Here is a 27,488-nt window from a genome sequence, read left to right as displayed (position 1 = left end):
GGGGACCAGATTTGCCTGAGCCTCTCCTAGATACTTTCATAAAGTTCACTCTGTCTTCTATAGCTTGATACTGCGAGACATCAATCCCCTGTACTCTCTCTGAATAGCATCAATTAACCTAGCTCAGTTTACTTTACTACAAAAAAAAACCCACCACATTTTTTTCCCTTCCTCATTTGAAGATTTAAATGTGTCATCTTTTGATGATTTCTTTGGTCCATCTATGAAAAATGAATACTAGTGGTTTATGTTCCTGTAACACCTTTCATCCCCAAAGATCCAGAAATGCTTTATTTATACGCCTTTTCTATTTCTGATGTTTTTGACTTTATCACCTCACCCAGTTCACCTCCCACACAGAATACAATTTTTCCCAATTGGTATTTGTATTTCTGTCCTGTCTAGTTTTAAAATGTCCATTTACAGTCATTTCTCTTAAGAGACTATTTCATTGCCTGTTCATTGCAAGCAACACCTTGACAGCTCATTCTGTCAAGGTGTTGCTTGTAATATTCAACCCTTCCAAATTTAATCCTGATACTTTTAATTACATACTTGAGGTTATATCCTAACATTTTTCTCCATTGGTGTAGACACTATCAAATTTTTGCAGTTACCTTGCCCTGTAGTCCTTTCTGTATTTGTCTGCTGGATTACAAAGACTTAAACTGTAGAAGTTTGGAATTCTGTTTCAATTTAATATGAACTCTGTAAGGTCTTACACTTTTCTCCTAAATCTTGTCCTCCACGTCATTTTACAAGCAAAATATGTAAATATAACAGTCACTGAACTCTTCATTCTGTTCCTGTCTTAGGTAAGGTCTCCAGATACAAGATAGTAGTACATCACAGGCAATTGCTCAAAAGCTACCTACTGGAGAGAAGATCTGTCAGTTTTTTTCAATGAAACCAAAGGGGTATTAGCATTTCTATTGCTGTCAAACTACAAATTCAGATGTGGTTTGCTGTACAATATAAAGCATATTCTACAGGAAAAGAGGCTAGTCTTGAAGGTGAATCTTCTGTCTGGCTCTCAGGAAGTATCAGTTCTGCTCCTGGCTGCATAAATTTGTCTAGACAGGGTTATGAGAACAAGGCTTATACTGACTAAAGATACGGAACAAAATTAAATTCAGCAGCTCAGCCTAGGAAAGTTGTCTGAATGATTTTGTTTGCTGTAAAGGAATTAGCATTGTTATCTCATAGTCTGCAAGACAGCTGAATTCTGCTACAGCCAAGGAGTGGCAAGATAACTTTTATTAAGCTACTGAGGCAGTATTAGACCTTTGACTCACAGTACTTTTCAGGTTTATCTAAAGTACCTGAAGACTTACTGCTCTCAAGCGTCCACCTACATCTCTGCCAGAGAGTACATATCCCATGTAGCAGAAGAAGTAGAAGCCTATCAGGTCTGCTTCTCAGCTGTCTTAGCTTGTAGCCAAGCAGCCTGTGGTAAAATGTGTTGATGGTGGTTGTGTGACAATGTTAGGCTGTGAATACCATTAGGTCATGCACTGTCCATCCTTGCTATAGGTATAGCCTCATGCAGAAGGGGTAGCAGAAAACTGGATAGGGGTGGTGATCTTCTCAGCCAGCAGCACTCTGTCACAGGGACCTTAAATCAGCTGCTTCATTTCTGGTTTAGGCATATTAACACCAAAATTAAAATGATGCAATTTTTTGCAGCATCTCTAATAGCCACTACTATAATTTCTGTGTGTAGCACTGTAATTCTGAAACTCCAAGGCAAGGTCACAATCACAAGAATAATTTTGTGAGTGGGGCTCAGGAAATCCCCCTATCATAGATTTGCTATAGACACTGTGAACAATTTCAGTCAAGAGTAACTCCTGTCCTGTGACAACAAATACCTGGGGAAAGCATATAAACACAGTGGACAATTACAAAATAAAGAAATGTAATGAAAGCTATTATTTCTATCAGAAACAATAAAGTCTTCAGGTGTACAGTTCTGTGCTTGCTAAACTAGAAACAACTAAGCTTTTAGGCGTATGGTGTAACTGCTTTAGGAGAAAACATGCCTCCAAGAGAAAAGCTATCAAGGAAAGACAGCTTCCTGTATTCTTTCCAGAACTGAAAAGAATCCTTGATGTGATTTACAAGTTCAGCACATATACACCCTACCTGTCAGAAACAACTCATCTTTTGAGTAACTCCTGAAAAGGGAAAGCATCTGGGCTGGGTGTAAACCTCACATCAATGAAAAAAAATCTAACAAATTCTATCTGAATAAACCATGTTTATTACAAATACATATTCCAGCCAGCTGCACACAGTTGCAGAACACTGGCTGCTGCTAATGCAGATGAAGTCTGAAAGAATGCAAGCAGCTACCTCAGAATCCATTCATCACTGTGCCAAACATGCAGCCCTCTATTTTTCCATCTCACATTTGCTACTGAAGATATAGTTCGAAGGTCTGAAGGATGTGAGAAGTAATCTTTTTCTACCATTGCTATGGTACTTAGGTCCTGCTGCTCTGTACCATTTCAACGCTTAAAGAAAATTAGGGAAATATTTTCCTACTTTTAAAAATTAAATACAGTTTCTTTCCTCTTTCTTTGTGGACAAGATTGGTAGATTATAGATGCATCAAGGGTATTAGCACAGGACCGCTTTTTTGAAAGCTTTGAAATCTTACAAAAGGCAAGATTCATAACTCTCATTCATTTCTCAAAATCTCACATCTGAACATCTTGATATAGGTTTCTAAAACACATATAGGCACTTCAGTGATGGATGTGACTTTCAGATATGTGGAGTTGCCCATGTGCATCAATGGAAACTGTTGAAACTCTTCTTTCTTGAAAACTGGACCTAAGACAACATGGACTAATGAAGCTATCTGGATGTACAATTCCCATAATACAAAAGAGAACTAGGTATTAAAAAATCATAGGCTATTTTGAGCCTTTTCAATATATCCATCTGCCTACAGAGAGGCAAGATGGTGAAATATGCACAAGTCATTTCTTACGAGGTTTGTGACAAAAGCTGAGGTGTGTAGAGTAAAAAGTCTGCATTAGGTACAAGTTTTCAGGAAGCATGGCCTTCAAAGACCAGTAAAGAATGTTTGCCTTTCATTGTAGATTTTGTTTTTGTTAGTGGAGGCTTTATGTTGTGATATTTCCCAAAATCAGGACGAAGTAGCCAGTTCCTCAGCAGCTACAAATCTACTTTCTGCTTGATAAAAATTGGGCTCAGTTTATTTTAAATTGCAGATAACTATGAGTTCAATGCAACTGCAAATCTCTCTAAACTCTAAAACTGCAAATCTAGCCAGACAGACTGTAAAAAAATTGGGAGAGAGAACTGATTCTTAAAACTGCTTGCTTTGAAGCTACTCGTTTTTCAGCCACTTCAAAGTCAAGCACTGCTCTGAACTTCCTACATGGAGTGTGTGAAATGCCAGATCAACGTGTCATAGACAAACCTGCCCATATATTATCAGCAGGAAATTCATTGTCCTTTACAGACAAGTATAGCTTAGAGTACGTTACAATTGCTACATGTTATCCCTAAGGTAATGGTGATAGTAAAAATATTGTGAAAACACTGAGGCATGTTCTGAGACCTGAGGCTCTATTGTTTGCTTTAGAATAAAGCCTCTGTCCAGAACAACTGAGACTGAGCACTCATACAGGGAACTTGATTATACACTAAGTGTCCAAATCCTCAAAAAGTCAAAGTGAAAGATGCAAGCAGGTCTTCAGTATGATAAAGGCATGGCTGGCCTATTTAGGCTGCAGCAGAAGTAACACCAAGTAGCAAGAAGGAATGCAAAGATCACAAAGGTTTGCAAATCTGTTACTTGTTTGAAAGTTAAAAAGGAATTTAGATATCTACATGTAAATACAAGATAGGAACTGTGATATTTTTGTGGATCTGACCCAGGGTACTATATACTGTCAAGACTCTTAATGGGGACTATGTTGGGGAAGAGGCAGAATCTTCTTAGTGACAGGTCACAAATTAAGCAAACAAATTTCCAGTTGGTTATAAGGTAATAATTCTTCTCCCTAACAGATGTTAAGTACTGAAATAAATGCTTAGAGGGTCTGTGGGGTCTCCAACCTTGTAGATTGCAAAACTCAGCTGGAGAAGGTCCTTAGCAGCCTGATCTAGCTTTAAAGTTATCTTTTATCTGAGCAGGATGCTGGACCAGATGACCTCCGGAGGTCCCTTCCACCCATATTATTCTATGACAGTAAGACATGGACAATTATATTTGTACTATGCAGGAGACACAGGTGGCAATGGCACAATAAGCTTATAAACCTGAGCCTAGTGTAGATTATGGGGTGAGTTATAGATTTGGGGTTATAGATTTGTACACACAACAGGAACCAAACCTGTTTTCATGATATTAAAGAATGCAAACTATGAGAAGAATACAAGGACATGACACTCTGGAATGAAAAGCTTTTGAAGCTACGTGTAACAGAATTGGACTGAGATGGTAGAAAATGAGATGACTGAATGTACGGGTGGGAGTGACAAAAGTCTGAGCAGTTCTAGACCATTCTGTGTGCCAGTGCAGGTAATAAAAATGCTCTTCATCCAGCCTGCCCTCTTGACTGCTTACTGCACATTACAGTGCAGCTTGGGTACAGGAGTAAAAAACAAGCGACAAATTGTAGTTACAGATGTTGACATTTAACTGAAGTTGTGTTCCTTTTATAAAGGTGGAGATTTTGCAATGTGTGTAGAGTAGAAGGTTCAGTACAGGGCATGAACAGTCCTAGTTCAGCATAGAACAGAAGGAAATATGAGAGAAACATATTACTATTAACTGAAATTTACTCTTTGCAAAGTACCTCGTGAAAGGATAGCAAAGCATTATTTAAAAAGTGCTAAGAGGTACCTTTCTTTAGGACAAGGTTGCATTTTTATTATCTTTGGCATGTGATAGACCTACTGTCTATTATTGGTTTAGATTTCATGTCACAGACTTAACTGCAACACCTTTGTTTACAAAATCCCTGTTACAAGGAACAGCTGGAGAGATGCCTTGTGCTTTCACCTGTACTCTGTTGTGTAGAGCAGATGGTCTATCATTGGACTGTTTGTTTGAAGCCCCTTAAGCCTCATGAGGAGTGAGCTAAGTTGCACGGGGGGAGTTTCTCTAGTGCTGGCTAAAGTCTCAAACCTCCTTCTATTGAAGTCAGAGAGTTTCGCAGCTTCAGCTTAGGGCTGAATCATGTTTTAGAACCGTTGCCCTCTGGTGGATAATATTAAAAGTGAAGTCCAGCTGGCAGACGGCTAAATTCATTCTTCGTTTCATGGGGTAGACACAACGTTACTGCAATCGATAATCTGGAAACCAATCTCACATAAAACCATGCTGTTCCCTCCAAATATACAGCATATGGATTTGTTACAGTGTAATGGTCTCTGTTACATGAGTCAAGAATCTGAAAGGTGGAGAATTAAATAGAGGAGAATTTTCAAACTCATGAAGAAGGCAAGCTGTGCTGTTCTGTGGCTAGATGTTCTGTGGTTTTGTTTCCATTGTTCAGTGTAATCAGGAATGGAAGAGGTGGATATACTCAAGCACACTGGTTATTTTGACACAAGATTGACACCTGTAAGCAAATCTGGCAGGCTGAGAAATAAAGGCTAGACCATCAGGGCTATGGTGTTTCTGACAGACATTCCAGACTTCCCAGCTTTTTTTCTGGCTCAGTACCATATATCAGGACAGTTAGGAACAGCATGCTTTCTCATAAAGCTCTTCTGAATTTGGTGCCTTGCTAAGAAGTATGGTTTGTATGTTACAGCAGCTTTTCTCCTGTTCCAGAATCCAGTCTGAAAAGTTGACTCTGGTGTGTAGATCACAGAGCAGCGCAACCGCAACCAGCAGCCTCACAAGGCCAGTGGCTCTCGCAGGTTGCAGCTTCTGGTCTTGTACAGATTTACAGCTACATCTGACATGGTAAGACTGCATGTTCCTGCTTTCCACTGGGGCATCCCATCCCTTTTAAGGATCCACGAAAGGCAAATAAAACCAAATGATTAAAAAAAGAATAATCCTTCCTACCTTCCTATTGATTTAAGCCTCTCCTTTTCTGACTAAAGAAGGTGAGAATTTAATTTAATTTCATCATTATCCATTCATTTGGTAGAAGCTGAGCCATTACAGTAGTGAAAAACAGGAAGGTGCCTTAATGAGTGGTCCTCAGCCTACGAATATTGACTGGGTGAAATTCTGATATCACCACAGGAATTTAAAATTAAAAACTGAGGTCAACTGTGAGAGCTAAGAATGTTATTACCAGCCATATGTTACATAATTGGCATTACTTCTACAAAAATTTGAAGTGCACCTAATATCTAAAATAGCCATTAAAGGCCAGGGAGCACTTAAATTGACTGATCACCATGGAATACTTTTTCTTCTCTTCCATTCAACTACCCAGAAAAAAAAGCAGTAGGTATAAACTATCATCTTGTATGTGTTCCTGCAACAGATTTTCCTTCTGAGATTTCTGGTTTTCAGGAATTTTGACAGATCTCTTCTCTTTGCAGCACTACATCCAAAACTCTCTAGAACAAAAGCAATCAAGATGCATAGACATAAGAAGGGGAAACAGCCTGTTGTTCTGACAAGGCTATTAGAGGCTTAGCTTTTGTGGTAGTTCAGAGGGAGGGTCTGAGGTATGTCTATTGCAGGTCTATTGTCAAGAGTGACGAAAGAGGAAAAGCTGATAGCAGAATGGTCGATCTGAATTAGGCTATAGCCTCTGGGAAATAAAGAGCTTTTCCAAGTTTAGTGTCATTTTATTTCCGATTTGCCTTTCAGGGAGTTGCAAAAGGGGAAGAAATATCTCTGCATTAATAAAATGCATCAGGTCTTCCCGCTGATTTTAAAATATTGGTCACAAACTCAAGGAATATAAAAATAAACCATACCAATTTAATTCCTGGGCACTCACTGCAGAGTCACCTCTATATTTGGTAGTGGCAATTGTTAACATTAAATGCTTACTACTTGCCCTGATGCTGATATTTTAATGTCCCATCAGGCCTGATCAGGCAAGCACTTCTATACCAACAAGAAGTAACACTCAGCTATGGTGTGCTGTTCAGGGGCCAAACTCACACTACCACTTCCAACTCCCATTCAGGTTTGGCATGGCAGAGTGAGAAAGTTGCGAGGGTGTCATATTGCTGGAGCAGCACTGGCTTAAACTACAGTTGTTAGTCTTTCCCTTCCCCTTGTATTCTGCAATACAAGTAGTCAAATAGCACCAGTCTTGCCTCATTTTTTGAGAGGGGATGGAAACCCTCAGATTTATGTGTGGCTGTCTGATGGAGTCTTCAAGTCCTGTCAGTCCAGCACTAGTTCTAGGGCACCTGGGTACTGTGAGGCAGTAGCTGGAACAAGGGTAATAGTTTTTCCTGTGTGGACATGAGCGCTGATAGTTCAAGGTTCCTGGTGAGTGATGTTCTCCGCTGCTTAGGTAGATTTGGCACTTTGCAATTAAATAGGATGAAGAAATTGTTCCATGCTATGTTTTCCTGGGAGTAGCTCAAAGCCTATATTGTTATTTAGCAAGCCATGATTCAGTTCCTTTTCCTCCTGTGATGTGAGGCTCAGTAAATAATGAGCCAGTTTTCTAGGATGGCCTTTGCACAAACTTGTTGGACTAGCTGGGAAGAGGATCTAGGTTTCTCACTGTTCTGCGTTTGTTGGCTTCTTCCCTTCTATGTGCATCAGAGGGGACTCATCAGTGTCACCTTAATACTTCTTTTCTACAGTATAGCTCACAGTGTAGAATTCTCACTGGAAAATAAAAAGACTGCCCTTTCACTTCTCTGCAGAGTCCAACATTCAATGTGCAAGGCCCTATAAAAGAAGCCTCCATACTGTGGGGTGGGTCACCCAGGTAAGCTGAGATAACTCCACATAAATTCTGAATTACAGACGATTTATCGTCATGGCTATGAAGCCATGAATGGTGCGTAGGGACCTATAGTCAGAACGTTAGGGGCCTGTTAACAGATGGTAGTTAGTTGTATTTTAAGGATGACTAGGCAATTCAGCTCTTTGGGCGGGGGGGGGGGGGGTAAAAATTAAGGACAATGTCATTTTCTGAGGCATGAAACCCTAGCTTTTTTAGCAGTTGTTTTCACTTTGTGATCAACTATAAGCCAGGGAAGACATGCTACTGCTATCTGGAAGCAGCGAGCAGAAATGTAAACATGACCGATGGTTTTTATTCATCCCCAAGTGAAGAGAGATATTCATGTGCCAAATTACTTTAAAACGCCTCATATCACAAGGCACAGCTTGTTGTAGAAATAGCAACAGAAGTTATAGGAGCCTGTACTGAAAATATCAAAGTTGAACGCAGTGAAGAGGAAGAGTTTGTTGCAGACCATTGCATAAAGAGTTATGAAGCTACAAAGCCAGAGAAGTGTGAACTTTCCATGGTGATTTTCTTATTGGTTGCTACTATCATTGCTGCTGCGTAAGTGCCTGCCTTGCTGAACAGAATCATGGTTCCAGTGATGTACAAATAAATAACAAGTGATACAGCCCCTTATGAGAAACTACTCAAGATGGACACAAAATAGAAAGGAAATAAAAATAGCTTGGTACTTTAAAGCTACTTTACATCACCCTGGCAAGTGCATGAAAATCTGTTGAGAAAAGGCGGGGGGAGAAAAGGCCCCACTATCAATGCTCATGTTGCGTTTCTTGTAGGGGAAGTAGCTGTACCACTGGACAACCTCATCCCCACCCCATCATCATCTTGACTGATTTTCTTGTGACACGGAAAAAGAACCAGAAAGTGCTAATCAACTATAAAACCAGTTATTTTTAGGCCCTTTCTCAGTATCAGGCAGTAAGCTGAAATTCACATGAAAAAGTAGAGCTGTGCTATTTTTAGAGGCTAATTATTAACAAAAATAACCAGAGTATTCTATCTGTACAAATTATTTTCTGAAATTAGCAGAAAATTTAATGGAAGCCCTCCTCTGCTTAGCAAATTTCTAATGCACTGATCCCTGAAAGTCCCTTTGCATCTGATATCCCAGTCATTCTCTTCCCCTCTCACTGAGCTTCAGATGTTTCACAACGGTTCTAGGAAGACATTATATTCTATAGGCTTTGCTGAGCTTTAGAATGGGGGAGAGGAAAAAATTTCCAACTGATCACCTACTCCATGTCCTAGCTAAGCTTCTGATCTACACTTCAGTGTAGTTTTAGATGTAGTTCAGCTCTAGAGGAGATCTCTACCTAAGAAGTATCCAGGTTTATCCATTATTACTTTTTAACCTCTACAGGATAAATGAGGACAGAAAGGAGAACAAGACTGAGAAATGGCAGTTCCTGAGTTGAAGTGCCAGAGAAAATCAGCACACTGACTTACACAGTTCAGTGCCACTTCAGAACTACCAGCAAATGGGCACCAACACTGAACAGAAGTCCCACATTTGGCACTTTCATTTGTCAATTAGCAAAAAATAGTCTGTTTCCCTGCACAGAGCAGACACCCTGCTGCTTCCTTTGGAGCTGTACTTCACTGGGTGTTAATATGTTATAGCACAGATTTTCTTTTGATTACCTGTAATAACCAGGGTGGCAGGTTTTTTTGTCCTCTCTGTTGATTTTAAGTCCATCTCACTGTGTGACTTTGGAGTCAGCCATCTCCTAGTGTGGGTTATCAGCCTATTGCATCCTCTTGTGAACTACTAAACCCCAAGAGGTAGACTCTCTGAATCAAGCCTTGAAATGGAAGAAGGCTCACTGGAGATGGGCAAGGGTGATGTGCCCATGAGACTCAGGGAATAATGCAGCGTGTGACTGACCACAGCTGTCTCAACACAAAGGGGATTAGATGGTGGCCTTTGTTTCAGATAAGCAGCTATCAACAGCTGAGTGGATCAACTGGTGGTTTAAATGTTTCCCCTGACTTCATTAAAAGAGCACGAATGTCTCCGTGAGTTAGAAAGACTTGCGTGGGGGAAGCGATTACATGGCTCAGCCCAACATAAAGGATAAAAGTTGAACAGGTAAGAGAATAATTTCAATGACAGCAACGGGCTTGAGCTGCCTTCAATTCACATATTCCTTTGTGGTGACTGTGGACACACAGCTTCATGACAGTAAACATATTACAAAAACCAGTAATGGGAATCACATTGGTATTATGATTGAACTGCAATTGCAATTCCTATATTTTGTTAAGTGTAACTTCCATTTGTATTGTGTCTGCAGTGTATTTTGTATTACTCTACTAAATCAGAAATCCCATGTAACATCAACAGTTGTCAAATAGACATTAATAAGACATTTCATATTAAACATTACACCTTCCATGCATAGAATATCTAAAAGAAACTGGTCAAGAGAGTATTGGATTCTAACACCTATCTGCAACTAGTATTTTCATTTGTAATCGTTAGAATAAAACTCTTGTGAGGACAGTCAAAGCTTTATTTTTATCGGATGTAAAGGGCCCAGCTGTAAACAAATCATTGGGGAGAAAACTGGCAGAAAGCCTTTAACTTGTGCTCGGGAGCCCCAGCTGCTAAAACAAAAATAGTAGCTTTTCTGCTTCACAAGCATGGTTAAGTGTATGGTGGGAGGAAAGTTCTGACTCTGTTCTCTCTTGGGCACCTGGAAGTTCAGGAGGACACTTCCCCTCGAGATTTACAATGAAGAGCGCATCTTCTCTTCCCTCTCCGGGCTTACCTTGGAGTGAGAATGTATGAATTTCATACTGAAAGGTTTCAGGTTAGTTAAAATATCAGAGAGACTCTACCCTGAACTACCTCCATTGCTATCCATTAAGGGGCTGCCTCCATCCTGGCATTTGCTGTTACCATTCGCCCTCCCTTTCTTGCTGTTGCCATTTTCATAAGGGGTTGAGTGTTTTGAGTCAGCACTTCCATTGATGCTGATCCATAAGGCAGCATATGTTATTGTGTGCTGAGAGTGGGCTAAGACTGAATGGAAATCCTTGCCTGATTTATGGACACAATGTCGAACGCTTTGTCCACAACACCCAACCTGTGACTGTCCGGACAGTTGGTCAGTGCCTCTTTGCAACAAGCGACTGCTACTTGCACCACACAGTGTCAGCTGAAGCTGAATCCTTCCTGCAGGTGTCAGGCAGGCAAGGGCAGCCTGCATTCTGCTACCCCATTTCTGTAGCTGCCACACACCCTTTCAAGCTCTTCTGTTGACATCTGCGTGGGTCCTGATTCTTCCTTCTTGTTCTGAAAAGCTTTGGGTCTGCCTAGTGCATTCACAAGAGCACAGGGGCAGCAAGATTTGCATGTACGTGCATGAGTGGTGCATCTTTCCCTTTACTTATGCAGTAATAGAGAAGGAATTCAAAGGATTGCAGTAGAATCACCACAGACTGAAGAAGTGTCTTCACAAGCACAAAGGAAATTACTAGAGACAATATGAGCAGAAAATGTAACCGACAGTAGAAGGATCTGTATAACTGGGCTTCTGTTCAAATTAGCCTTGCACTGATGCTGTGTAAATAGGCTGATCAGCACGAAGACTGATGTTCTCTGATTGAAGTGCTTCTGACCTGTGATTTTCACTGATTCATGTGACTTTTCTTAACCTGAAAGGCTTAGAGTGAATCTCAGCTTTAGAAAGGTTTTTACTATTCATAGTTGTGACGAAACCTTGAAAACACCGAGTAAAAGTTTTCGGGTGCTGAAAGGCCTATAAAAAGGAACACATTGACGCAAATTCAGTGTCTTTTTTTAGCTAGTCTTAGCACCTTTCCACACAGGAGGTTGGCATTATTGTTCTTTAGCCACAGTAAGGGCACAGCATGATGTACAGCAATGCAAAATTCTTTACTGCACCAACCCCATCTGTGTTCCAATGGTGGAACAGGCCTTCAGTTTCTCTTGCCTTTTGACATGCTGGTGGATGGGCCGAAAAAAAAAAATCCATCAAAATCTGTGCATTGTCAAAGATAACTGTGAGTCAAAGGATAGGACTGAAAGTTTTGCTTGCTAGTTTTCTGAACATTAACATGATTTAAGAAACAGGGAAAAAAAAAAACAAACCGAAGAGAGAAAAATAATAGAAGCAAAACCAGTGTTTCCCTATAGCCTGCTGCTGGCCATGTCACTGAATTCAGATCTGCCAAAGCTGATTTATCTTTTTCATGAATCTCAGGACCACAAGAACAGCATTTGGCTCACTCCAGTACTACTCATACCTCATTCCCAAGAAAGAAACCTTTTTCCCAGTTTGTCTAGTGCTGGTTGTTGGAAGCTACAATAATTTAACATGGAGAGTGGGAGAAGATTCAAGGTGATTCAAGGTTTTATTGACACAGAACAATGCTTTTTTTTTTTCCTTTTTGGAATATATCAAGCTTCTTGGGATCCTGTTTCTTTAAATATCTCTCCGGTTCAAGCAATGATTAGCGACTGAGTGGGACAGAGGAGAAGCAGCATCAGCTCTCACTTCTGAACTGGCTGCGCATTCAGAATTAATAGGGAGGGAGAGATTTGTGACAGGAAGAACATTTCAAAAATGTGAAAAACACAGAAAAAAATGGGATTTTCTATAGGACTATGAATCAGGGGAATATGTTTTCAGAACTGCCATACAAATGAACAAACACTGTGTTTGGTCTGTTAGTATTACTGACGGTTGGCAGCTGAGCCACCCGAGGCTCTGTCTAGGATCAATAGAAAGAAAGAGGCTTCTTCAAACTATGATCCAGGTTTGAGATAGGCAGAGCTGCCATTCAGAGGTGTTTGTCTCTGTTGATTAGACAGGACAAGTAGCCCACCAACTCAGACACCTTTTTAAAGCATTTGAATTTACGTGAGCAGAATCCAGATCCTAGTTCAGTCATTTAAAGTAAAATAATAACAATAGAAAATAATAAAGATTTGTTGATCCAAAGATAGAGAACATCAGGACCCTAACCAATGAGTTGTGCGTATTTGTTAAAATAGCACGGAAAACAAGAAGATCCCAAAAGAGTGACTTGAATAACTCTTTAACCTTTTCAGGAACTTAAGCATTGCAAAATGCTTGTAAAAATGGGTTTTCTTGAGACACTGAATCACTGGAGGTAAAACCTTTCAGCATCAGATAAAAACCAGTGCTTATTTTTCTCTTTTACTTACAACACAGTAATTTTCAGCAGAATTCTGAAGCATGGTGCGAGTCAGAGGAATGCACTGTTCTGCCACCAGCAGCATGACTGACACAAATTGTATATCACAAGCAATAAGGTTTCTTTTGAAGACCATACCGTGAAGAAAGATCTAAATGATTAAAAGACGAAGGAAGAACAAAAGAAATTGACAACAGCATCTCCCCTACCTCCTTAAAAAGGTCCAAATAAATAATACCATCTTTATTCAACACAGGATTTCTCACTAAAAACAGATGATTAAGTAGGATTTTGATCTTAAGTTGGTGTCAGAGATAGTGAAGTCATATCCAGCAGTTAAAAGACTTAAACTAATGCTAAGTGCTAAAAGCAAAATTTAGAATTGTTGGCAAGTATATTAAGTAATTAATTGTCTTGATTTCCTTTGTTCTGGATTGTGCAGACTGTACAATCCAGCAACTGTAATAAATCATTGGTCCTTTTCATTTTATTGAGACCTCAGTTCGACAGGTGTAAAAGAAAACATAGTTAATAGAGATGTGAACATACTCAGCATTGCACAGGACTGAATGTTTGAGGAAACCCAGGGACTGTGTTCCTTTGTTACAGATTCCTAAATTTACTGGATTTCTTAAATATAAACCAAGGAAAGAAAAAGAATGCAATGCATAAAAATATATATATAAAGATCTTAGATTTCCAATTTTATTTCTATCTTGTGTTTGATTTCATGGAATCACAGAATCACAGACCAGTTGAGGTTGGAAGGGACCTCTGGAGGTGATCTGGTCCAACCCCCCTGCTCAAGCAGGGACACCTCAGGCCAGTTGCTATGTCCAGATGGCTTTTGAGTATCTCCAAGGAGGGAGACTCCGCAACCTCCCTGGGCAACCTGTGCCAGTGCTCAGGCATCCTCACAGTAAAAAAGTGTTTCCTGATGTTCAGATGGAACCTCCTGTGTTTCTGTCTGTGCCCATTGCCTCTTGTCCTGTCACTGGGCACCACCACAGAAAAGAGCCTGGCTCCGTCCTCTTTGCACTCTCCCTTCAGGTATTTATATACATTGATTGTATCCCTGAGCCTTCTCGTCTCTAGGCTAAACTTTCCCAGCTCTCTCAGCCTTTCCTCATATGAGAGATACTCCAGTCCCTTAATCATCTTCTTGGCCCTTTGTTGGACCCTCTCCAGTATGTCCATGTCTCTCTTGTACTGGGAAGCCCAGAAGTGGACACAGAACTCCAGGCGTGGCTTCCCCAGTGCTGAATAAAGGGGAAAGATCACTTTCCTCAACCTGCTGCCAATACTCCGTCTAATGCAGCTGAGGATACCGTCAGCCTTCTTTGCAGCAAGGGCACATTGCTGGGTCCTGTTCAACCTGGTGGCCACCAGGATACCCAGCTCCTTTTCTGCCAAGCTGCTTTCCAGCCAGGCGGCTCCCAGCACGTACTGGTGCATGGGGTTTTTCCTGCCCAGGTGCAGGACTCTGCACTTGCCCTTATTGAACTTCATGAGGTTCCTGTCAGCCCATTTCTCCAGCCTTGATTAGCTTATTCCAATTTATTTAGATGTAAAATCAGTGTTCGAGCTATTTTCTGGTTTTATTTTTCCTCATGATTTGAGGTCAACAAACAAGGAAATGGGTAGAAACAGGAATCACATACCAGATTTCCTCTTTCTGGCAAAAATATTAATTCTCCACTGTTATTGACTCTTCTTATACCCTTATAACTCTCAATCCCCTTAGTAGAGCTGAGAGTGGTAGTGGCTTTTAAGAGAAACTTTGACCCCCAGTGGCCTCTGTGTTTTTAATAGGGATTAGACTTTCACACGTCTGAAAAGTCTGCAAGTAATGAAAAATGTCAGATGCAGTCAAGAGGCCCTAAATATAACATACAGCATGGAAAATATAAATGGTGCTTAATAGAATATGATTAATATTGATGTTCATTATCATGACATATTATAAGAAAATGTATTGCTAATGACTTAGAAGAAACTAGCTGCTAGAGAACTGTTCTCATTCTTTATACAAAAGGTACTCTGTGCACACAGTACAATTCAGAATTGCTAAATCCTGTTGAAAATTGTCACCATAACTACGTACTTGTAGCATTTATTTCTGTCCTTGCAAGATTGTACTGGTCATAGATTTATGTAGGGATATAACTTTGGCTTCTAAGAAAGATAGGTCTTGATCATACATAATGAAGAGCGTAACAGTACCTTCATGATTACTATTACACTGAGATTCTAAATGAAGCAAAATAGACACCTTATTTTTTAAGACTTTAATGACTTAATACGTTATCTGTATTTGGCACAGTTAATCTACAAGGTACAACTGATTTTTCCATTCATTCTCTTAGTGGGTCTATAGTTATCTGAAGTATTTCAGTATGGTTTAGAGTCTTAAGCCACTTAACACAGGGCTATCACATTTGTCTATGATTGGACAGAAATAGTATACATTTCAGGAAATGTCAGACCGGCTCACAGACAATTATGGTTTGTATATGCTAAATCCAGCACATGTGTGAGTCATCAGACTTATTGTACAATATGCACAGTAAGTCCCAGACTGGTTTAAATAGACTACAGACTTGGTTTAAATTATACTAAAAGTTTAAATTATACTACAAGTCCCAGACTTGGATTAAATTATACAAATGTGTGTGGTGTGCAGAACAATCATAATTCAAAAATACAGGATTCACTTGGCCATTCCAATTGTAGTATAATCCCAGGTAAACCTTTCAAAATCCCTGAATTTAACCTATACAAAATATCTGTGCAGAACTAGAATAAATGTCTAAGCAAGTACAGGCATACAGTATAGCTAAGATGAGGGCCAGGATTTCAAAGGTATGTGGAAGGGTATGTGGAAGGAGAGTGTCACTCCCTTAAGGGTATCTGGTCAAGGACCTTTTCCAGTGCAACAGGGACAGCAGTAAGAAAAGGAGGAAGCCGTGAACAAGAACATAGGAGGACACAAACCTGACTGACATGATAAGGGAGGGAGTGACGAGAACCAAACCGGGTCAGTCACATCAACTGATAAGGGCATGTGAGAGCGTGAGAAAGTTTATTCCAGCGAGGTTACCTGACTGGGGACCCGTCCGTGGGGAAACTAAGGGGGAAAGGGGGAAACCACGAACAAAACACGCTGAGACACAGACCTGGCAAAACAGACGTGGAGACAATGGCAAGAAACAAACCTCACCACGCACGCTGACTGACGGGCGATCAACAAACCACAGGTACCACTTCCAGGAAGATCAGCCTGGACTTTGCAACTGATAATATTGCATAGCGGGGGACCCCGGCCCGGGAGGAGCGCGGGAATGGACGGAGCTGTAGAGACCCGTGGGGCGGGGGACGCGCAGGGGAAGGGGCAGCGGGGGCAACTAAGGGGGGAGACAGAAAGGGGCGTAAGAGGGGCCGGCCGGCTGGAAAACGGGGCCGGTCGGCATGCTCGTCTGGCCGAGCCCCGTGCCTGATGGACGCAGCCCGTCCCAGCGTCTTGTACCTTCCCACCGAACCTCTTCCGCAGCATCTCTCTGCGGATGCTCCCTCTCTGTCCCCTGCGAGCGTGCGCCCCAAGGACCGGGTGCCAGCTCCCGGCGAGACCCGCGTGGGCGCGAGGGGAATTCGGCGCCAGCTGCGGGGGTCGGACCGGGGGGTGGGCACCCCCGGCCTGTGGTGCCAGCGCCTGGGGCGAGCGGGGTCTCCGCGTCAGCTCCGGGAGCCAGTGGGGGTCTCGGACCTCCAGCCGCGGGGGTGGGAACGGCGTCCGTTCCCCAAACCAGCTGCCCGGGTCACTGCCCGTGTGCCCGGTGCCAGCTGCGGGGGGAGGCTCTGTGTCTTCCCCGGTTCTGGCGTGCCTGGGCTGCGCACGCCTGTTCACCAGCAAACTTTAAGCTGGACTAGCCGGTGACTCGGGGGGGGCCGGGGTCCGGGCCAGGGTCCCCCGGGCAGGGGGTCCGTGCAGGTACGCCCAGGGGGACTTGTGAATGTGGAGCGCACGAGGGACAAGTCTGTGAGTGCTGCGTTTGCAGCGAGCACCAAGCCGGACCAGCGGGAAAGTCAGGGACCCTGTGGGGCGGGTGAGGGGGCCCAGGATCCAGGTGGGGGTGCTGGGCAGGCGGAGGGGCCGTGCTGGTGATCGAGGGATCTGCAAACGCGTGTGTGCTTGTGAACCTGGAGAGTGGTGTGTGCACGTGCGCCTGCACCAGTGCCCACTTGGTCCTCTGCCCGCTGGAGAAGAGGCGGGGGCTTGGGTGCGTGTGGATTGTCTCTTCCGTGAGTCCTGTACGTAGGCGCTGTTGAAGGCAACGCCTTGTCTGTGGCAGCCTGTGTGACTGGCCGTGTCGGTGTCCTCTGCGCGCGTGTGTGGGCAGATACGCGCACAGCCTCATTACTTGTTGAACCTGCAACCAGGAAAGTGTCAGCCATGTCCCTCAGCCTGGGCAGAGGCTCTGCGTCCCCAGGCACCAGGTTGGGCTCCAGTGGCCAGGCAGGAGAGGTCCTGGGCCAGAGCGGCTGGAGGAGGTGGCCCGAGCTTCTTACATCGCTTAACGGTACGTAGGCAAAGAAGTGTTCAGAAATTTACACCTATGGTTTTCAGAAAAACCCATTCAGCTCAGTGTCTTCCCAGTTGCTGCATCCCACTCTCTGCAGCCTCCAACCCGTCCTCCGAGGGGTTCAGCAGTGCGATACAAGGCCTAGCAACGATCAACTGCCCAGATGCGCCACCCTGGCTTAGACTCCTGAGAAAAATCCTAAATTGTAAGAGGGAGCTTTGACAAAGCCTGTAGCATAGAGCCATGAAAGATAAAACAAAGTGAAATGCGAATTTAAAGTTCAAGGATTCAGGAAGAAAAATGATAATGTGAAGAGAAATAACATGCTAAAGGATTCTAAAGATGGCAACAGCAACATGAAGTATGAACATGAAGTAACATGAAACAACATGGACGTTCCCAGCAGCAGCAGAATCTGACCCTTCACCACCTGCTTCATGATCACCTGGTCAGCAAAGACTTTTTGCGTGTCTTATGTTGGGAATGATAAGCATATTAGTGCTTTGCCTAATAACTTGTTAATCCTAACTGCCTTTGATATGTTAGACAATAAATAATTGCTTCGTACGTTTGAGTTGAATATATTCTGCCTACAAGAGATTCTCTGGGCATGGTGAAAGGTGCTTGAACAGAGTGACTCAGAGGGAATGATAGTAACAGTGCCTCAATTTCTGAAGTGGTTTTGAAGAAAAAATATTTTTGAGAACCATGCTTTCACTTATTTCTCAATGTATTTTTACTGGTAAAAATGTTCCAATCCATGACCTCTGTCATGCATTTTATGCATTTTAATTGAATTGGTCTGACTTGCAAGTGAGCTCTTATTCTCTGACTCTTGAGATATGTAGGTGTTACAGAATTTAAGAAAACAAGACCAGTTATATTTAATTGCTGAATCAAAGGTGTGAATACTGGGAAGTGATCTAAACTGAAACAAGACAAATATTTTTAAATGCTCCCTTTCTGAATTGGGAGTTTGTATTCCTAACAGCTCACCAAGTTAGTTGAATTTAAACTTACTTTGTTAGCGCTATATTTGAAATGTGAGCTTGTTATTTCAACTTGAAAAGGAAGGCTATATCTTCCTGTAATTCTCCACAACTAAACTGAATTTTGTCAGAACACCCATACAGAGGAAGACAGTGAATATAAAGGATGTTACGGAATGAAAAGCTAGGACTTTTCTGTGAAACTGGCTTTTTAAACATAGAGCTTCTCTGTCAACAGAGATAGATATAGATATATATATAAACATTTGATGTGGTATAAGACTTTAACCAAGATTTTATAATTTTACACTATATGAGCCCACATTGGCACAGCAGTGTCTTCTCTGACATAGTTTTAATAACACTGACAACCTGGGTGCACAAAGAAACGAAAGCCACAGCATAATATGCAGTTTGAATTTATGTAAATATAAAACATTGTGTCTATACATATAAAGACACATACACATGGTAAGTAATTTTGTAAGTAGGCATATTAATGTGTGTTTAAGGAACTGCATACTTTTCTGTGTGGCTGAAAAGACAAATGATCACAATGTTAAGGCAGTTATTGAATTATTAAATACAATAGTCTTGGTCATTCAGAACTAGTGTTGTGTATTGCATTTGCATTTTAGTTCTAAGATGAGGAGCAGAGTAACTTCCTTGATTTGAAATAGTGTAGGAACTTGTGTCAGTGTGACTGGGTAGGTTGTTGGCAATTCATTAATTATCAGACGCTGGAACTACACTGGATATGAATGTTTTTTTAACGGTGATGGTATTTTGTAACCACATTGAAGAAGCTAATTAAACTTAAATCCCAAGTTTAAAAAAACCCTGGTAAAGGAAAGCTGCTCATAAGTCTGCTTAGTAATAGACAAAGAAATATTAATCTTTCTTCAGACTGCAAAGGCAAATGTGCATACTTCTGAGACTGACTAGTCCTCATTTATAGCAAGGACGACATACATGTCCTTAAGCAGTCTGTAAATTTAGCCTAATGAAGTACCTTTGCTCATATTTGGACATTAAACATTATTTGGTCTTGGTTTACCTAGTCTGAGAAATTTCATTGTAAGAGACTGAGATTAATAACCCATCAACTCCAGGCTTAGGTAGCGTATTTGTTCTCAAGAGGGCTGCAAATAGCACAATTGACTTCAATGTGTTTTCAGCAGTTATTTAAGAAACCTGGATATGTATCTAACATTCAGAACACAGGTAATCCCACTAGTTCCAGTGGAATTACTTTTGCTCCATATTATACAAGGTGGATGAGGACTGTTTTTAAATATCCTGCCAGTCAATGGAACTTGATTCTACAATAAATAATCATGCTGAGTGCTACTGACACACATGAGCAAACCAGTGTGTTCAGCATTTCTTGTATTATTAATAGAACATTTACTGAAGTGTTCAAAGATCTTCAGCAATTTATGTTAACTCCAAGAGGTTCTGAACTACACCTGTTAAAAAGATATCTACATAGTGCATGTCAAAAGCAGTTGTTGATAGTCACGTTGATATAAATCAGGCTTGTATAGCTTCGTGTTAACAAGCAAATAAGCTTTTGCTATTTCAGACCCATCTTTTAAACAGCTAAGAAAGGGATATGAGAAAGTATACTCCTAACATTGTTATACAATCATGAAACAGAATGACGAAAACTCTATTCTTGAGCAAAACCACTGGTGATTCATCCTTTTAAATACAATTTTATATATAGATGTGAGCTGGTTTTGAATCTATATAAATCACAAATAATTCTGCTGAAACTGTTGCATTTACTGAGGGTAAACCTGTCTTGAGATCAGAATGCCTTTGTTTCCAGTAGGCATGGTTAGAATACTCAGTTTTACCTGGTGGAAATAGACCTTGCAAGCATAAATATTTGTGCCTTCCAATTTACAAAGTGACAAAGACATATTTTATGAGCACTAAGGAGCATTATTGGCTTTCTGTTGAGAAAGGAACAGACCTATCAGACCTATAGAAAGATGGCACAGAGACTTTTTTCTTCAATAACATAATTGTACTGAGGCTACAAGAAAGCATGTCTTCTATTAAAAAAAAAAAATCCTAGAAGAATAGTTTCACATTTTCATGAAAATCTCACAGTAATAAGCGAAAGCACCTTCTTTGCTTAAAAAATCCTTATCTTTGTCTCCCATTAAATTTATCTGCTTAAACAAAAATACTCTTGGAAAAGCAGGACAGAAATTGAATGTCAAATACAGAGAAAACAGAAACATAAACCCAATTTTGAATTGGACTAGTTTTACAAGTTCCAGGCTAACCTTCATTAAAACTGTATACTCGCTGTCACAGCACTAGTATTGTAATTCATTAAAGTATGTTTGAAAAATCTAAGAAGTGTGAGATGGAGTTTGGCACTGGAGGCTTGAATTAACCTCTTGGTACTGAATGAGAAATGATAGGTAGCAGGACACATGCTTCAAATGGCCTTCAAAATGACAATCAGCTTTTTGATTTAACAGAATATAAAGATTCAGCAGATTAGATATTAATAGAAGGATAATGTAGTTAAAACAGCAAGCTAGGAAAAAGATCTTCTCAGTAATATGTCAAGTTCAGCAATGACAATGTGACTGCGATCAAACATGAGGTGAGGTGAGGCGAGAGCCAGTGTGAGTGCCTGAGGTAGAACTGCGGTGAGTTGGAGCTGAGCTGCTGCTCAGCATCCTGACGCAGAGACTCGTGAGGGGTGCCACGTTTTCTCCTGGCTCTACTCATTGGAATGGTGATTGGAGTGGGTCTCAGAAAACAGTATGTGTGTGTGCAAGGGTATGACAGTGTGTGAAAAGCTTTCACTGCCACAGTCTCTCTCTCTCACAGTATGGTCAGTCAGTTATTTGTGAGACTAACTGTTGATTAACCATTTGTGAGACAATGCTGGTAAAAGCAAACTTCTATGAAGAATTTCAAGGAAGCTTTAATACACACACCTTGACAACCAATTAAAACCAGTCTTGTGTTTTTCTGGGTTGTGTTCTTTCCTCATACATGGTTGGTTGGGGTGAATCACAGGACTAGAACCACATTCTATCTCTTCTTATTCCATGACTGACTAATGTAGTCAAAAAACAGTCAATGTTGTTTTTATTCTCTCTTTCTGACAGAGAAATTGAGGTTTGCATTAGACCTTACCAGCTGGTGCACCCCCCCCCCCCCGCCCCGCTATTATTTCCTTATTTACAAGCTGTAAAAGGGTGAATTGATTCTCTCCTGATGGCCTCTTGCTACCTCCGCCTACAGCTCCTTGATTCCTGACATTTGTTGAATCCAACAACGGGACAATGAAGCACAACGAGAAAATATTCTGCAAGTACATAGGCACAAAAAGGGAGGCTAGGGAAAATGTGGGCCCATCGCTAAATGGAGCAGGGGCCCTGGTGACAAAGGATGTGGAAAAGGCCAATGGAGTCAGTGTGTTCTTCACCTTGCCCTTTACTGCTAAGACCAGCATTCAGGAGTCACAGTGTGATTCCGTGACTTTTTGACAGTAAATTTAAGTATGTATTTCTACTGTTCCTGCTTTTATGGAAATGAGCAGCTTCTCTGGATGTTGATTGTATTTCCCTAGCTTTCCTTCCTGCCTTCCTCCCTCCTCTTCCTTCCTTTCTTCCCTTCCTTTTCACCCTCCCTCCCTCCCTTTCCTCCTTCCTTTTCTTTTCCACTTTCACAAAATAATTTCATTATGACCTCTGACCTCCAGTAAATTTACAAAGCACACTCTGTTTCATGACTAAATATAGTATTTTCCACAACAGGGCTTTTACTTGAGGGCAACTTGACGTTTGCCAGTCCTAATCCCAGAAATCTAAGAGATCATCAAACTTACACAGAGCTGAAAAGGATTTAGCTGAAATTGTAGTCTGCTACATACTTTCTTGCACAATAAAATACATTCCCTTTTTTTGTCTTCTCTGACCAGTAAGTGTTCTTGTACCTCAGTTTTATTATTTCAAATGCTTGGTCTGGTTCAGGTTTGCAGAGGATCTAGTGAGTTATATCAAAGCCAACAGAACTGAAAGGGTAATGACGGCCCCTACCTTTTTTTAAGGCTCAACAATACAATAGGCAGAGCATCCCTAACAATTGTTGAACACCCCCTGCTGCCTGTAAATTCAGCTACTCCTAACACCATGACTCCTAAGGAGGCAACTATATTATGATGTGGCTAACACTATTTCATTTGATTTCCTTCTGAAACACCTGTTCCACCTGTAGAGTTACACAAGATGCAAACTGTGGGTAAGAAGCCGTGCTGCTTTTCAGATTTGACCTCTCTCTTTCCAGAGGAAAAAAGAAACGACTAACCTAAAATACCAAAGTAAAACATGCCAGATACACAGCTGGGCTCAGCCACAAGGGACTTCTGCAGAATACACTTTATTGACACTACCTGGCCTTGTGCATTTAATCAGTTAGTCTTCTGCTACAAAGTTCTTTCAGTTAAGAAAATATTCTTCCTTTCCATTCTTGTAACATTTCTGCACAGCTTCTAGTTAAAAGGAGATAAGCAAGATGCTATATAATACAGTGGTCATGGGCCTGAGAAGATGACCTGTAAGAAGAGGTTACTGAACTTTGCTGAACTTTGATTTGTGGAAAAGGAGGCTAAGGGACAATCTAATAGCAGCCTGCAAGTACTTGAAAGATAGTTAAAAGGAAAATGGAGGCAAACTCTTCTCAATAGCAGCAGATGAGATAATGAGGTGCAAAGGTCACAATTTGCAGTTTGGGAGGTTCAGATAGGACAATAAGAAAAACTTTTTCACTGAGAGGTCTGTGCAGCACTGTAAGAGGTTGCCTAGAAAGGTAATGGAATCTCCATACTTGGAGATTTTCAAGACTTGGCTAGAGACAGCAATGGCCAACATGATCTAATGCTGGTGACTGTTCTACACTGAGTGTGAAGTTGCATGAGATGTTCTACAGAAGTCCTTTCTAACCAACATGTCCATGTTTCTGCAATGCCACTGAGTGTGATCCCTATGTATAAAGGACTCAGTGGTGTTAATCCTGATTGATATATCCCAATGTAACTGAGATTAGAGTTAAAAAAAAAAAAAAGTATCCTGTACTTCAGACAGGATAATGTCTAATATAGGGCACAATCATGAGGTATATGATCCTCAAATAGAAGTAGTTCAAAAGGAGTTATGGGGAGAGTTAATTACTTCCCTATTTGTGAGTAAGGAAAAGAAAATCGGTAGCTGGTCTTTATCCCAAGCTGGGGTCAAGCTTCAGGGCAATGGATTGATGAATACTACACGGATGCAACTAGAAACTGAAACAGATGGCAGGGTCTCCTCTCCTCCTGTCTAAGTAAGAAGTTAAGGTCCACAACAGAAATAAGTTTGGACTGGTGGACTGTTGTTGGAAGGCCCTGGCTTGGTCATGCATTATTCTGGGCTCTGAGACTGGGTTTGAGCTTTCTGGTGCTATTAGAAGTGATGAAACATAAGTTGTATGGTCAGAAAAGGACAAGAAGGACAGAAGAACTGCTAGGCCACATGTGACCCCAAGCGTGCATTGTGGGCACTGAAGGAACACTTCAACACTAAACCTTGGAGACCACTATATACCATTGCTTCCCAACCAGTGTATGTTTACTTTCATTGTACTGTTACAAGAGAGGGAAATGCTACTTTTTCTTTTAAAAAGAGGAGGGGGAACTTTGACAGAATGGTTCAGATATACTTGGATCCTTGGACAGGACAAGAGCACTAGGAACTTAAGTGTATGGTCCAGACTAAACAGTAAGCTGAATGTGAAGCTTGCCAGCTGCACAATGATGAAGTTTGCCACTAGGAAAAGCTGAGGAGGAAAGTGGTATAAAACCATGTCTTAGAAAACACACACCTCCATGCCCCCTCTTCCAAAGTTGTTTTTTTTTCCCCATCCTTTCTCAGAAAAGCTTAAGGAATGCTTTTTCTGTGAATAATGGCTAGAAAAGGTGGTAATGCCCCTTTTTAAACAATAATTTTTTCTGGGAGGAAAAGGCCCAGGTACAATGCAATCCTCCATACATGCAAACTTAAGAGCAGGACAGGATATTTTAAGTGAGGGAGAATAGTATTCTCCTCACCTTCTTTACTGTGTCTCTGTCTAAAATTTTAGCTAAACATTTTATTGCCACCATAATTTCCTTGCAAATGTTTTGTTACTGAAATATTCTTTTCATTTTGGGAAGCGAAGACATTGAGGTTTTATTTATGATCACCTAACTTTTCACACTCAAAATACAAAGCAAAATTATTTTTTATTTCTGCATTTAACAGAGTTTTCAGAAAAGCAAACTTGGCAGTGAGTGCTTCTTCAAGTGAGCCTGCCTTACTTCCAATTCTGTTCGCTAAATCTCCAAATTGTTGATGCATTAAAATGAAGATAAATAGATTTTCTATTCCAGATTTTCAAACTGAATTTCTATTTTTAGAAATATGCAGGTTATGGAAGAGACAAAATTTACACACCTTTTAAAATTTGGATTTTTTGAGATAGATTTTTCACAGCTGAGACCTGAAAAACCTAGCTTATGAGAAATAAATAAAGCCATCATCCTTCGTCTTTCTGCACCTCTTAAATCTCAGCTGAACACTGAAATACTAAGAGTGAAATAGTGCCCATCCTCTCACAGCCACTGTGAAGTTAGAAAGTTGTCTTGGCTCCCATGGAACAGCTTGAAAGCAATAGCACGCCAAAAGACTCCATGGAGCCAGTCAGTACCTGTTCAAGAACACAGGAAAGAGCCAAGTAGGCTGTGATTAGTCAGCAATTGCTCCATTCTGGCTTGGTGAAGACACCCTTGTGGCCATCAACTCAGCCACTTGGTGGGCAATTTCCTCTTTGCTTCCTTGAGATGAGTGCTTCTTGTTTCTGTTGCTTGGAGGTTATTCCCAAAGAAGAAAGAAAATTATGGAAAAGACAATCCCCTTTTATCCTAAACTTTAGATCAAAATAAAGCTGGCATTAAAGGTAGTGAGCAGGACATCAGGCAGCAGGATTCTCTGTGGAATCAGAGGTAGGAGCAACCAGTTTGATCATTCAGCCCCATTAGCTGTTCATCTTCTCATCTGTCAATGGACTGAACTTTGTTGCAAACTCAGAAAATCTTATGAAAAGATTTGGCTCAATGCTTTTTTACCTTTATGTATTTCTCTGCTCTGCCTGTACCAGTAAGGGCACAAGCCTTCATCTTTCACAATCAGGCTGAGGGTGAAGCCCTGGAAGGCACGAGTCAGTCTTGCTAAGCTCACTTTCGGCACGGAGGTAGAACAATTACAAAGGTGGTCATCTACAGAATTTCTTGTACTCTTCGCTGAAGAATTTGGTGCTTTTCACAGACTGAGGTTGGAAAAAAGAGTCATTAGGGCAACTTCTGTGCAAGGGAACCTCTCTTTTAGCATTGCCACAATGACACAATATGATCTGGCCCATGATGTCACTAAGATGAACCCCTTCTAAAAAATACCAGTCTTCCTGACACTAAAATGTTGTTCACTAGAACAACCCTATGCTGGCAGATGATAATCCACACTAAGATATCTTTATCTTGAAACTCTGCTTTGAGTGATTGCTGTTATTATTTAAGCATAAATGTTTTTTGATCCTTTTTATATTATTAATGCCAACCAAAAGTTATTTCTTCAATGGGGCCAAAATATTATGGTCAATGTCTTGAATATTTAGTATTAAATTTGAGAAACGAATGGAATGCATTTAACTACACTGCGATCTTCAGCTGAGCTAAATTAATGTTCTGCACAGCTGAAGTTGGTAGGAGAAGATGGCTCAGAGCCGTCTTTCTGCTCCCCCACTCCTGAATTGGCTAGAAACCAAAAAAGCCCCCATGACTATATTAGAACTGCCTTGTTACTAGTAGGAGCATTGTACAGGATCAAAATGTGGTGAAGTGGAATACTCGCGGCCTTAACTCAGAGCAGCCTCTATAGCCCTTGGTGATTTGACTACACCCACAATGAAAGATTCTTCACTGACATCACGGGTCAGCTTTCTGACCGCCTTGTCAGCAGTGCAAAACAACTAGAGCATGGGGCACTGATCTGGTCTCTATAGCTACCTATACTACTTGCACACACCAGCTACCACAACTTTTGTTGTTCAAAGTTACGTGACATACGTATGTGGCACACCACTCGGTAAGGTTGAAATGTATGTCATAAACTGCTTCTTCAGCTAGCTACCTGACACCATGCCAGATCTGTCGTGACTTCTGTTAGCCTTCTGTTAGGACACCACATAGCAGCACTATTTCTCTCTTGGGTAAACATCACCCGCTCATTAATGTTTATTCATGTATGGTGTTCTAAGCAAGTTAGTAACACCGAATAATAATCTTCTACAGCACCTTTCACCAATGAATCACCGAATTCAACAGTATGAATGGGAAAGCTCAGCGGGATTAAATTATATCTCCAAGATCATCCAGTGTAATAGCCAGGAACATAACTTACATTTACTGAATAAATTCAGTCCACTGTTCTCTGCTAGTACACTCTTGTTCTGCTTTTGTTCATTTGTACTTCGATAACTTATTAAGGAGAAACCCCTCTTCCTACTCATGAATCACAAACAGAAGTTCATGATTTCAACAGATTTTATAATCTGTTTTCCCCTCAGTAGTGGTATGGCTAGATTTCATGCAGATAGGACACTGTAATCTCCCCACTTCTAATAGCAAAGCAGTTACTTTCACAGACCTGGATCTCAGGATACTGCACCAGTTA

General features: G+C 41.1%; 1 protein-coding gene across 5 annotated transcripts in view; it reads right to left on the bottom strand.

The window, feature by feature from the left end:
• The window catches only part of PRMT8 (protein arginine methyltransferase 8), a 70,855-nt gene that overhangs the window by 37,600 nt on the left and 5,767 nt on the right, over positions 1 to 27,488 (bottom strand). The window contains exon 1 of one of the 5 annotated variants that reach the window (XM_030040908.1): positions 13,153 to 13,256. The exons of the other annotated variants lie outside the window; for them this stretch is intronic. Coding sequence (XP_029896768.1) covers positions 13,153 to 13,227 — 75 coding nt within the window. The 5' untranslated portion in view covers positions 13,228 to 13,256. Of the gene's footprint in view, positions 1 to 13,152; positions 13,257 to 27,488 lie in introns of those variants that run through there. 5 annotated transcript variants of the gene reach the window in all.

Source organism: Aquila chrysaetos, chromosome 17, assembly GCF_900496995.4.
Source record: "Aquila chrysaetos chrysaetos chromosome 17, bAquChr1.4, whole genome shotgun sequence".
NCBI classification, from domain to species: Eukaryota; Metazoa; Chordata; class Aves; order Accipitriformes; family Accipitridae; genus Aquila; species Aquila chrysaetos.
Note: the sequence above shows the minus strand (reverse complement) of the source record. Positions and strands in the feature narration are given on the sequence as shown.